Raw genomic sequence first — 14,529 nt, 5'->3', positions numbered from 1 at the left:
GTATTTAATATTAATTCTGGTAATGAATTAATCTCTGAATTATAATGTGGTGACATTGAAAATAAAGATGCACAACAATTACCAATGACATGCCACAGAAGGATATATCAGGCACCCACTCTAAATTTGTCTACAATCTTTCGAATCAGAATAGTTTGCATGTGATATCTATACTTTAAAAATGAAATACTTTAGAAATGTTTAAAAATCAAGTTTGAAAATGTATTGGACAAAAAGTTTTCAAACTTCTGTTTCTTCAGAAATCATGTCATATAACTGTTATAATATTCTTCATCCATATCAGTGACACAGTTAATATCCCATACAGCACATATGTCCAGGGGACATCTAATGGTGTCTTGTGGGTGTTCGTGCTGAAGTGGATATCCAGGAATATCCATCAGATGTCAATTAGATATCCTTTGCATATCCATATGTTGGTCCAGGGAACATCAATTGAATATCTGACAAGGATGTTCAAATGTCGACCACTTAACATATATGGCCAACTAGATGGCTGTTGCAATATTTGAGCGAGTTTGGTAGAGTTTTTGGAGTAATATAGTACTACAATTCACTGTAATTGTGTATTATTTGCACTATAATTCTTATAAATTTTCAGTGGAAAAAAATCATTATTTGGTCAATTATTAGTTAATACATGGCAACATATAGAAGCTCACCCACACCTGATACTTACTTGCTTCCTACCACCTACCCAGCAGTCAACTACTGTTGAGTTTGTCTTCACATTACTACCTTCACATGTGCAGTGAATATTTTAAACTTTGTTAACTGGGATTCTAAGTGTGAGTATTTAGAAAAAAATAGTGACCTCCTCCTAAACATGTTCATATACAATTGAATAGTGGCAATACATGACAGGCTATTAAACATATGTATATAGCACATTTCAAAACTAAGATTTTTCATTTTTACCCCCATAAAGTATTTTAAACTGAACAAATGAGCATGTTTCCTAAAACTGAAATTCCCTTTTGAAAAACTGACAGAGGTAAGAACAACATTTCAATTTCCCAAAATTTTGTTTTTTCACTGATCCCACTATATATTTCTACTCTTCAATTGCAGTAATGAATGATCAGGGAATTTAGTTTTTATAAAAGTTTAGGTACCATTACCTACATATATTGTATAAGAAATTCAGCTCAAAAACTATGTAAGCTTATGACAGTTAATGTGGTCACAAAAATGTTGATCCCTACATCCACCCCCTACTCCTCCTATGGCTTCTACATACATTATATTTCAAAGTTTTATAAATATTCTAATACTGCAGTATATTCATACACATATGAATGGTAGACAATCCATGCCAACTTTTTGGTAATGCACATTTATCACTAAAGTACCATTTTGCTTTTTTCTAGTGAAAGCTCTAAAGAACAATGGAGCTAAGAAGGGGAGGAACAGGAAGAAGAGAAATTGGATGTTCTCCAAAAAGAATCAATAAAAAGAATGAGAAGAAAAATGTATCATTTTATATATTTTGTGTAATTGGGTCAGTATGCCATACTTGTTTTATAAAGTTTACTCTTGTACTATTAAATGTATAATTTTGTTCAAAACTCTTTCTTCTATCTTTCCATCCACCCAATATCCACAATATAGGAAATGTAACTGCTCATTGCTGCTTGAAGGTCCCGCACCATGGCCGTGTGGTCTAAGCTGTTATGCTTTGGGCTCAGACTACAGAACGTGCGCAGGTTTGAGCCTCCTGGGGGAAGCTAGCAACTTTTCTCCTGAGATTTTGGCCTGTGTATGGGACGGTGGCCACCCATCACCATGAGGAAATTGGGGAGCTACAAATGAGTAGCATAATCTGGTCATGGAAACCTACAAGAACGAATGGGAGTTCGTCATGCTGCCACATGTCACCCCGTAACTGTTTGAATGATCTCCCACCTAGGCAGGTGGAAGTGAGACTGGCAGTCGGTAGGTAGGCCCTGGCCCTCACGGACTGTTGTGCTACGGGTTATTTTATTGCTGCTCTCAAAGATTTTTGCAACTGGATGACTGATGGATGTGACAGAAAAAAGAATCGTAATTTGTAATTTCAGCACTCTCCCACATGAGGCGACTGGTTGATGATAACTGCTGCTGACTGACAGGCATAACTCAGTTGTGGAAATGATGCACAGTGTTGCCATCTATTGAAATATGGAACTTGCCAATACAGGGTGTGGCAATGAATTGGGCATTTTTAAATGCTCCACACTCACGACAAAATAATACATAATTAAGACAAAATAAACTACCTTATTCAATGAATCAATGAAGAAGAAATACCAGAAGAAAATACAAATAGTCAGGTGTTATCTCTGATGCAACAACTAGCTATATCCAGTGTTGCAAAATCGCACTATGCATTACCACACCCTCTGCTACACTAAAGAGGCATAAATATCTCATATGTATGTGCAAGCTGGCAAGTGCGGTGTGCTCCTTGAGTTTCACTTCACAGTGTACCTCAAGGTCCCCCACCACACTTCCTCCATCCTAGTGTTGCCAGTGCGTGTGTATTATTGGTGCCTATGTAAAATGGAATGATGTGTAGGTTATGTGTGTATTGTTTAATAATACTATGATTCATAAAATTGTATCAGCAACATTATTTATTTGTTTTTGTTTTGCTGATCTGAATGTTTTACACATAATTTCAATCTTCAGTGAAACCTGTACATTCTCCATTTCTTACTTTTTCCTTTCCCAGACTGGACTTTCTTCTACTACTTCTAAATTATTGCCTTGGCATGTGCAAAGAAAAAAAGTGTTGATAGAAAGAACAGTCAACTTGAACAGGGCAGTTCTCCAACTCTGGACTCTGTGCTGTTCTAACCACTCCACCACTGCATATATAAGGGAATTTTAGACATTCTTACATACATGTCATACCTCTGGTATGGAAATTGAATTCTTATTTACTACAAGTAAAGGAAAGCTGAAACTAATTCTGTTAAATGAAAACTTTCCACTGCACACACACACTTTCGAATTCAATGCACATTTATTTACAAATATTGGATAGCATATGAAATCCTGTTCGTACAACATTAGAATGAACTTCTGCAGTCTTTAAAAATATCCTATCCTGGAATGTTAGTTTTTGTTGAGTTGGTACAAGGTTTTTGAACACATCCACTTTATCACTAATACTAAATCTAAGAAATTATAGTCTTACATTGCCCTACATTGGAGTTTACATTGTAGCAAACTACGTTGAAGAATGGGTATGGGAATCCTATCCCATTCCTCTCTGCAGGATTTCAAAAGATGCGTGGATGACAATGTTTCAAAAGTGCACAGAAATCCATAGGACTGGCATCAGGGCTTTTCACCAGAAGGTCCTGAAATGGGATAACATGGATCCCTGTTTCCCGCTCCTGATAAAAGTGGAGGGAATTTCGGGCTGTATTGCTTGAGGCCTTGTCCACATAAATGCACACCTGTTGAGTGTCCTCTCCATATAAACTAGGGATGTCTGTACAGAAGATGGTAGTCATAACGAATGACTGAAAGTAGACAGCATTCAACTTCGCATTTCTGTTCACCTTACATATCGGCAACTTCTCTGCATAATCAAATCTGGTAACAACCATGAAGCCCCTTGGAAAAATGTCCTGGCAGTAGCGAACAAAGTTGCTGTGCTGCCCTTTGTCACCAGTGTTACGGTACATAATCGACCAAATGTGACAACTCCCAGTGAGGCAAATACCATTGTACCTTTGTGACCGCAGTCCTCCATTTGGATTCTGCCAGGTGTCCTTCATATAGTTTTCTGCAGTTGATCCTGCATTCGTCAATGTACAGGAGAAGTTGGTGCACACAGGCCTTACAAATGCACCGCAACCAGAGACTGTTATGGATGATCGTGTTCACAGTGAAAGGAGCCATCTTTTCAATTTAAATTAAAGCCAGACCACTAAAGCATTCCTGACTCATAGTTCTGCGTAAATAGGTTTTTATAATTTTCAATTTAGAAAATGATCTGTCTGTATTTTCTACTGTGACAGTGACAGTAAAGACACATGTACTCTGTTGTATCACAATAAGATCAGCAAGCTCTTTCACATCATTCATGTCCTTTATTTTGTGTTTGAAAGAACTTATAACTGATGAAATTTACGACAAAAGAGTTTGAAATGTTTTTTGCATATTTTTTTTCAGGTTTGTTCAAAGCTCAGTGCCTATAGACTTATCACTTTGTATCACTTTCTATGTGTCTACAACCCAGTGGCGTACGCAAGGGGGGGGTTACCAGGTTTAAACCCCCCCCTTGAGCTTTTGAAATATTATGGAAAATGCTGTAGAAAAAATTAAAAATGGCTAGTTTATCACAGTCAAAGATCTGCGACAGTAATAATAATAATAATAATAATAATAATAATAATAATAATAATTTGAATTATTATTTCCATGCAGCATGAACTTTTCTAACGATGGAAGCGGCCCCGGCGCCCACCCAGCGTCGAATAACATGGGTACCTGGGGGAAACCCTGGGGGGTAAAGACGGTCAGGGGCGTGATGCTGATCACATCACCCCCACTCACGACCGGATCAAGAAAGTGTGGGGCGTTACCCCCATATCCCCTATACGCCTTCATGGCGTGGTGCAATGCACAGGGGAGCACGTTACCTTTTTTTATGCAGCATGAAGAAAAACACAACATTCCAAACACTATCTAAGCGGCCGCAAAGTTCAATTTTGCAATTTTTTTTTGCAAAAAGTCGCGCAGTGACTCTCGCGAGAATTGTGAAATTCCTTGCTTCGTTCTTATTGCAAACGTTCTTCCCGGTACTGATTTCACATCCCCTTGGGAACTCTTAAGTGATGCTGAGTCTACATCCACATCATTAAATAATGTTGAAGAAGTGCTTTGTGAATCACCTAGAAGTGATAAATGTGTTGGAATGTCTATAAACTTACTTTTCAACGAAAACATAGACTCAGTGGAATTTAGCAACATGTATTCTTGCGCTTCATCATCATACTGGGCGAATTCCATAGGTAAAGGTAATGTAAATTCCCCCGTGCATATAGCACCGTGCCATGAAGGCACACATAGTGGTGTGGTGGGCCCCAAAGATTCTCGATCTCGAACTATTTTGCAGGTGATGTGATCAGCACCATGCTCCGGCAGCCTTCACCCCCCCAAGGTTGCTCTCAGGTACCCATTGCTATGAGGCTGGGTGCGGAGACAAGGCTGGATAAATTCCAACCAATTCTGGGAATCGAACCCGGATATCCCACGAAGTTGTCAGACTAGACCAGCGCGGCTCCTTGAATGAGTTTCATATTTCGATTATTTCAATAAATTTAATATATTTGCTTGTTTTTATGGATTTTCTTCACACTTAAAATGTCTCACTTATCATATACAAACAACCGTTGAAACAAAATAAATGTAATTTTGTTCTATTTCTTTCATAAATAACAGCTGCATTAGTAGTAATTATTAGTAGTAATTAAACTAATTAATTAATTAATTATAAGAATAGTTAATTAATTTATTATTATTAATAATAATAATTAAAGTATAATGAAACAATGGTAATGTGAATTTGTAGAAAGTTTTCGAAATAACACCCCCCTTGATGAAATCCTGCGTACGCTACTGCTACAACCACATTCCTGCCTTAGAATGATTGTCCAGTTGTGACCAAATTTTGTCTGATCATTGGGTAAAATAATGACTCTTCGAACTATCTGTCTCAGTTAAGTAACTCTTTGGTCCTCATAGACTTCGTCAAAGTGCTTCTTCATCTTTTTGATTATTTTTTCAGAGAATTCACTTGATATCTCCCACTTGAAACACTTCAACACGTGGTTCAATTGGCCCTTGAAACTCTGTCATTTCTAAAGCACCTTGTACACGATCAAATTAATCATGAACAAGTCAGTGAATTGAAAGCAATTGAAAGTCGTTGTGGTTGAACAGTGCTCTTACTGGAAATCTTGAATGGTCTGAATGCTCATGTACTCGATCAAAGAAAAATTGGACAAGTTCACATTTGACTAAAACATGGCAGTGTGTACTTGCTCCACTGTGTGTGCATCTATGCAAAAATTATTTAAAAATTTTGCTTCAATGATATTTTGAAGCGAGATTCTTAGATTTTGAGTTAATTTGAAAAATATAAAATCTGGTAGCCATTTTTAAAAATTTTCAGAAATCATTTATCATATTTTCAGAAGGAATGAAAAAGCCATCAAAAGCCGGGAAAGTTAAATCATATATCCAAGTTCATTTTAAAAATATTTGTGTTGGCATTGCACCTTTCCCTTTCAATGATAATTCAATTTTTAGTAAACCATGTCTTTGGTCCAAAAAAAATCACATAATAATATCTTATTCATTTATTATTGTTCTAAAATATAAATATGATAGGTTTGTAGATTTTTTTCTGGAATCCTCTTGTTTGGTTAACATTGTTGTGAAGTTTAAAAAAAATTGAATAATTTATAAGGGAGATAGAATTATTTTTCCAAGACAGTGGAGCTTACACTTGGAGGCTCTGCAAATGGAAGAAAGGATGAATCACTGAAAGTTTGAGGAGCTATAAGAATAAAACCAGACAAGGTAGAGACAAAAAGAAATATGTGGTTTCTCACCACCATGGAAAGATTAAATGTGGCAAATTTCATCAAAATCTGAGAGCATGGGTTCCCAAACTCCATTTCTTTTTTTTTGTTGAACTGACATGGAATGACCCGGGTGCACAGTTTTACCCTGCTAGCATTCATTGCTAAGCATCAGTGGCATACCCAAGTTGGGGGAGGGGTTACCAGGTTTAACCCCCCCCCCCTAAGCTTTTAAAATATTATGGAAAATGCTGTAGAAAAGAGAAAATAAATAAAAAAATTGCTAATTTATCCGTCCAAGATCTGTGACAGTAATAATAATAATACTAATAGTTTGTATTATTATTCCCATGCAGCATGGAGAAATCCGACCCTGTGGCCGAGTGGTTAGCACATCGCGCTGCGACGCCAAGGGTCCCGGGTTCGAATCCCGGTCGGGCTTGGTTGTTTGTAAATGTCCATTCATCAATTTCATCATTTCATCACTCATCACCATCTTCGCAAATTAGCCTAGAGGCACAAAACGCGAAGTAAAATAAACTAAATCAATCAATCAATCAATCAAGCAGCATGGAGAAAGCACAACATTCCAAACACAATCTAAGCGGCTGCAAAGTGGTTTTTTTTTTTTCCTGCAAAAAGTTGCGCAGTGACTTGAGTGAGATACTTGTGAAAATTACTTGCTTCATCGCAGTGTGCGTTATTGTACGTTCTTCACAGTAGTGATTTTGCATCCCCTTGTGAACTCTCAAGTGATGCTGAATCTATATCCACATCATTACATAATGTTGAAGAAGTGCTTTGTGAATCACCTAGAAGTGGTAAATGTGTTGGAATGTCTGTAAACTTACTTTTGAACGAAAACATAGACTCAATGGAATTTAGCAACATGTATTCTCATACCTCATCATCATCCTGGGTGAGTTCCATAGGTAAAGGTAATGTAAATTTCCCCGTGCATATAGCACCATGCCACGGAGGCACATGTAGTGGTGTGGGTGGGGCCCCACACATTCTTGATCTCGGTCATTTTGTGGGTGATGTGATCAGCACCATGCTGCAGCAGCCTTTATCCCCCAGGGTTGCTCTCAGGTACCCATTGATATGAAGCTGAGTGCGGAGACAAGGCTGGAAAAAATCCAACCAATTCCGGGACTCGAACCTGGATCTCCCACGAGGTTGTCAGACTAGACCACCACGGCTCCTTGGATGAGTTTTGATTATTTCAATTAATTAAATATATTTGCTTGATTTTATGGACTTTCTTCAAACTTAAAATGTCTCACCTATCATGTACAAATAACTGTTGACTAGACAATTATTTCGTAACAAAGAAACAAAAAAAATACTCCTAGAATTTATTAACAATCGAATGAATAGAAAGTAATTTTGTTCTATTGCTTTCATAAATATATTTATGTAGATCTCGACTACTTAATATTAGTACTGATATTAGTAACAGCAGCTGCATTAGTAGTATTATTAGTAGTAATTAAACTAATAAATTAATTATGGTTATTATTATTAATTAATTAAAGTATAATAAACTGGTAATGTGAATGTGTAGGAAGTTTTAGAAATAACACCCCCTTGATGAAATCCTGCGTACGCTACTGCTAAGCATAGTAGAACATCGTGGCATACTTACTGCAGACATCCACCCATACAAAACCACAAGCCTTGAACTTCACACGTCACAATCATCATAATCAACCTGCAGTGGGTCAGTGTAACAAAGAGATGAGTCAAGAAAATCCATTACAGTCCCCTGGCCTTTTGCGACCCTTTACCTTGAGGGCCCCAGCTGCCCCAGCCTAGTTACGTCCCTGCATCTTTTCGTGCCCTTGAGTTTTTTTAGTTATATTGGGCCAAAGGGGGCTGGGGTTGAACCCCCCCCCCTAGGCATGCCACTGCTTGGCAATGGGAGGAATTATAATAACCATCTATTCCAGCCCTGGTAGGAGTGGTGCTGCATAATTGATTTTCATGAGATTTTAGTTACATAATCCTATCAAACTCCTATTGCAAAACAATACTCTGATCTCTATAACATGGAAGTCACCTTGGTTCCTGTTCACAGTACTACGTATTGTTCACATAAAACAGTGCAAATGTAAATTAGAATTGATTATCGGTGATGTAACATACCCGACTGAAATTCATCCCCCCTCAATGTACAGTGGCATGTCCAGGAGGGTCATAACACCCCTTTTGCCCAGTATTCCTAAATAAAAAGAATGTCAAGAGCAGGATAAGATGGCAAAATGAGGATGAATACTGAAAAATTAGACGAATCCCCCCCCCCTTTCTCGAAAATCCTGGACAACACTGCACTTTCCAACTAGTATATGTTATACCCTAGTTATTGTTTTATTATTATTTTTTTTATTTTATTATTCTTGTTACATATGTGTGCGTGCTTCTTATTTGTTAATTTCTATTTTTCTCTCTGTTGATATCCTGATATAAAATGGATTCTCTCTAAAACAAAAAAAACGAATGTTTATGGCTGCAGCCAGTACTTTAAGTGGAAAATGTTAGCTGGCACAGGAGCGGTTACTGATATTGTTGCAGCATAGGCGTGCGCAGGGGGGGGTCAATTGCACCCCCTAATCATGGAGGTCCGCAATTTTTTTTTCCATGGGGGCATATTACTCTGATAATAGTGTTGCCCCTCAAAATACACTACTTGAATTTGAAGCTATCGCATTAATGTATGTAAATTACTGTGACTGAAATCAAATTATACGTGTGAAATATACACTTTTTAGGTTGACATTCGATTTCTAAGGGGAAGGTGTGGCCATCCTTGCCCCCTTCCACACGTCCATGTTACTACATTACTATACTTTCACCTAGAAATTTAGTGTAGAGGAATCTTATTGCCATTATTAAACAATATTATACTCTTAAAGAAAATCAAGCCGATTAAAATTTAAAGCAACAAGGGGGGAAAGGGTGCATTGGCGCAATTTCAAGGGAACAATGGGCATTGCGCCTCCTCAACCTTGGATGTAAATTAATTCTAGAGGGGCAGGGGGGTGGGGGCAAACATGAGGTAAAAGTAAGCAAGTAGAATCTAAGAGTAGCCGAACAAAAGGATACTCAAGATGTAATTAGTTTTCACGTTTTTCTTGCATTATTTCTTCCAGACGGCCAAGAGCACCTCAGGGGGTAATTGTCCCCCTCGATATCAAATCTTATACAAATAAAAATACATTTTGTAAAATTTTCTTGCTGGCTTTGCTCACAATATCTGCTTTTCTTGCAGTCTTGTCAAGTTCAGAGCCGTAGCTAGGGTCAGCAGGAGTTGGCCCTGGGTGCCGAACGATCTAAATGAAAAAAGAATGCCACGGTGTCCCATGATATTATATTTATTGTGCCATGTTAAATCAATATTGTTTTAAGTTTGCAAAAACTTGGATTTTTTTTTTTTTTTTTGCTCGCTTCGCTCGCAATTTTATTGTTTTCTATAATGCATTGCAAATTAGCAAAGAGGAAAGTTTACTTAAGACTCTTGCTACTAAACAGTCTTGTGTTAAATGCATGAACACAATTGTTTGGAGGAAAATGAGTGCGGCACATTTCAGGGACAGTTTATTTATTTGTTACGGTGTGCCTACATTGCTGCATATACAGGTAATGGACAAAATAATATGAACACCTTGGTTTGCAAAGGCCTATATATGCCGTCGTGGAAAAGGAACAACACTCAGCAGAGATTTCAACCATCTAGTGGCGATGAAAGCAAACATATCAGTCTATCAGAAGCTGGTGTGAGAGTTGCATGCGAGCAGTCAGCTATCCGTCAAATGCAGGTATGTCCGACCTTTCAGACTTCAAAAGAAGCATGATCATAGGAGCCCGCCTTACTGGAGCATCTGTGACAAAAACAGCTACACTTGTTGGTGTAGCACGGAGCACAGTGTCAACTGTTCTGACAGCCTACAGACAACATGGAAAGACAACGTCTGCAAACGAGAATAGTGGGCGAAAAACAAAGTTATCCAACAGGGATCGACGTGTGTTGAAGCGAATAGTGACTCGAAAGCACAAGACAACACTGTCCCAGATAACCGCAGAGATGAACAATCACCTCCAGGACCCTGTATCAACGAAAACCATTCAAAGGGAGCTGTATTCTGTGAACATTCATTGCAGAGTTGCCATCCCCAAACCGTTGGTGACTCCACGTAATGCAGTGACAAGAAGAAGATGGTGCCGAGAGCACAAGAATTGGACACAGCAGCAATGGGAACATGTGATATGGTCAGACGAATCGTCTTTCACATTATTTCAGACCACAGGACGTGTTTATGTGTGGAGAACTCCTGCTGAAGCATTTGATATTGAGTGCTTAGTGCCTACCGTGGACGTGTTTATGTGTGGAGAACTCCTGCTGAAGCATTTGATATTGACTGCTTAGTGCCTATCGTGAAACATGGTGGGGGGTCTGTGATGGTTTGGGGGGCTATATCTTGGAATGGTGTTGGCCCACTTGTGTCCTGCGTGGGAGAATCAACGCAGAGAAGTACTGCACCATCCTGGGTGTCCACCTCCATCCCATGGTTCAGACTTTGTTTCCCGATGCATGCCCCATCTTCCAAGATGATAACGCCCCTATTCACACTGCTAGGTGCATTGATGCATGGTTTGATGAGCACAGTGATGAGGTAGAACATCTCATCTGGTGTCCACAGTCCCCCGATCTTAACATCATTGAACCTTTGTGGGGTATTTTGGAGGCCAAAGTGCGTAATCGGTTTCCACCTCCAATGACACTTTCGGAACTTGAGACTGTTTTGTGCGAGAAGTGGCTACATATTCCAGTTCACACTGTACAGGACCTTTCTTTGTCTATCCCACGTAGGATACAAGCTGTCATTCAGGCAATGGGGGGCCAAACCCCCTACTAATACAAGTTTTCTGCAATTGCATTGGTGTTCATATTATTTTGTCCATTACCTGTATATCAATGCAATGAAACTAATAACAGTGAGATAAAGTGAGATTTTTCCCGTATGAACTTTTATCAAGACTTTTACCCCCCCCCCCCTAATCAGAGGGTCTGCACATGCCTATGTGTTGCAATGTTGCACAACACAATGACCGGATATTTTACAATGAAATTTCATATATCTTGTAAGTATATTTTTTCAATTGTTTTCCTAATAAATATATTGAACATAAACAAACAATTTTGCCTTTCATTGCTTTATAAAGCAAATTTTATTACGATCCGTTAAATAAAAGGAGTCAACTTGCGAGATTTCACAGTGTATGAGTAGATGCACAGGTAAGCGTTGCAAAGCCGAAACAGCAGCCTGGTGTCTACAGTGAGGAGTATTGGAGCGAAGTTCAATTCTCTTCTTCCTATCCTCTGCTTCATTCGGCTTGGTTGTTGCAATGGATTTACAACACACCAAGATCAGGTGACCCATTTTGTATCCCCCGGTGGGTGAGGGAAGAAGAGGACGGACCAGCAACAATCGCTAGGATTCAATTCTCACTGTCCTGTGTCATAGAGCAACAGACAAAATGTTCACGTTAGGCAAAGATAAATATTTTCTTTTGGGGAGAATCTTAACCTAATTTAAATTATGTGTGAAACACCAATGTTTGAAACTTGTAACAATTTGATTTAATTTGTTATTTTTTAAATTCACTTTATGCACAGGAAGACTAATTGGGACTGGACCTACAGTTTAAAGTGGGATCCGAACCACTGCACCAAGTGCCTCCATTTGTAACAATTAAAAACTGTTCAATATACTGATTAATATTATTGGATGAATATTCCAGTTCAATTCCAAGCATCGATTCATCAGAGTTTTCTTTCAAAATAGTTAATAATTGAATCAGAACATGAAAGTACTTCTTACGTAATCACAAAAAAACACAATTCTGCATAATATTGCTGCCGAATAAATGGAAACTTCAAATTTTGTATGATGATTATTAATTGTACTCCTCAAAAGTGTCACGTATCGCTCACATATAAAATTATAAATACATATAATTACATTATAAATATATACAAATTAAAGTTATATAAATATATTATATCTTGATGAAGAAATATATAGTATATATTTGCTGCAACCACCAACATTCTAAACCACGAGCTGCCACTGGCTGGGGGATGTTTAGTCGAGCCTTTGGGTTAAATGGGGGATGCTCCTATGGTTTAACATGGTGACAATGGGACGATGCTTTGCAAAAAATTATGCTAACTGGGGGATATTATCCCTCGCTCACTTTGAGCACTGGCTGCAGCAACACAAGCCTTCCATCTATCCCTCTCCTCAAGATAAATCCAATATTTTCCATCCTTACGGATATCCTTTAGGTCCATCTCAATGTTATCCCTCCATCTTCGTCTTGGCCTTCCTGCTGGTCTCTTACCATCAGTCTTCCCAACAAGATACCTGTAAATTCTTCTCCCATTCATGCCACATGGCCTGCCCACCTAAGTCTTCTTGATTTTGGTTGAGTCGGGGTAATTTTAAAAAAGTTTGAATTATACAAAACCTACTTGCAGAATGTAATGAAATTTTTACAGTTTGTTGGTTCTAATATTTTGAAGACCCTCACTTGTAAACTATTTTCTAGGCTAATCCAGGCATTAATGTGTCTGACAAATTTACAATTCATGATGGGTTAAAACAAGGAGATGCATTATCTCCATTGCCTTAGAATATGCTGTTAGGAAGGTAAAAGAAACTAACGAAGGACTAGAATTAAATGGTGTGACTCAGTTGTTAGCATATGCAGATGATGGAGACTTATTATGGGATGATATAAATACAACAAAGAATAATGCTAAAATATTTTTCAAAACTGCTAAAGAGATAGGTTTGGAAGGTAACAAAGAGAACACTAAATATATGCTTACAGGCCGAAACCAAGTGTTAGGTAATAATCAAAATCTAATTATTGATAACAACTCGTTTGAACCAGTTTCCAAATTCAAATACTAAGAATAATATTAACATGTGAAAATTATATTAAAGAGGAAATGAGAAGTAGGCTTAATTCAGGAAATGCATGTTACTTCTCTCTTCATAAATTTTGTCTTCTCGTTTAATATCTAAGAAACTAAAAGTTAAAATATACAAAATAGTAATTTTGCCTGTAGTATTATATGGGTGTGAAACTTGGTCCCTTACATTGAAAGAGGAACATAAATTGAGAGTATTTGAAAATAAGATCCCTAGGAAAATATTTGGACCTAAAAGGGATGAGGAGCCAGGTGAGTGGAGGTTACATAATTTAGAACTACATAATTTGTATTCATGTCCAGATATTATTAGAATGATTAAATCAAGAAGACTTAGGTGGGCAGTCCATGTGGCACGAATGGGGGAAAAAAGAGGAGTTTACAGGATTCTTGTTGGGAAACCTGATGGTAAGAGATCTGTAGAAAGATCAAGACGAAGATGGAGGGAACACCCAGAACAGTTTAACTTACACACTTTTTTCATTTGAGGGTTAACCTTCAAGATAGTGTTTGTTCCCCTGTGCTAGGCTCATTACATTTTGTACAGTGAAGAAAAGTTAAGAACTGGGGTAATTTGGGCCCGTGGAATCTGCTGGGACAAAACCTGAACTCTTGTGCTTAATTTGGTTTACTAAAGAACTGAGGGTAACACTTTACTATACTGACTGACTGATTTCTTCAAATTTATAGGAGAAAGTACTTACGCAAGTCATTTTATCTATTGTTGATGTTCGGGAATGTAGTTTTGATCTATTTTAATGCGAATGCATGTGGTTTTCTACGAAAATCTATTTCCAACGCGCTATTGCTGATGCCGCCATTTGCTTTCTGCACGTCATCGAGAAAAATCGATGTTGTCCGTATATGATAAATTGAACGAAAGGAGTGCTAATGGAACCTAACCTAACAGGCCTAACCTAACCT

The 14,529-nt window shown here is 38.0% G+C and overlaps 1 protein-coding gene across 2 annotated transcripts in view; it reads left to right on the top strand.

Annotated features, from left to right (window-relative positions):
• LOC145986555 (little elongation complex subunit 2-like) overlaps window positions 1-1,589 on the top strand; it is a 94,449-nt gene extending 92,860 nt beyond the window's left edge. For both annotated transcript variants that reach the window (XM_083120700.1, XM_083120699.1), the window contains exon 13: window positions 1,392-1,589. In XM_083120700.1, the coding sequence (XP_082976826.1) occupies window positions 1,392-1,474 (83 nt within the window). In that variant the 3' untranslated portion in view covers window positions 1,475-1,589. The remainder of the gene's footprint in view (window positions 1-1,391) is intronic.
• Window positions 1,590-14,529: the final 12,940 nt, after the last annotated feature.

The sequence above is a fragment of the Lepisma saccharinum genome, chromosome 4, assembly GCF_977018435.1.
Source record: "Lepisma saccharinum chromosome 4, izLepSacc3.1, whole genome shotgun sequence".
NCBI classification, from domain to species: domain Eukaryota; kingdom Metazoa; phylum Arthropoda; class Insecta; order Zygentoma; family Lepismatidae; genus Lepisma; species Lepisma saccharinum.
This window is presented reverse-complemented; position numbering and strand designations above follow the sequence as displayed.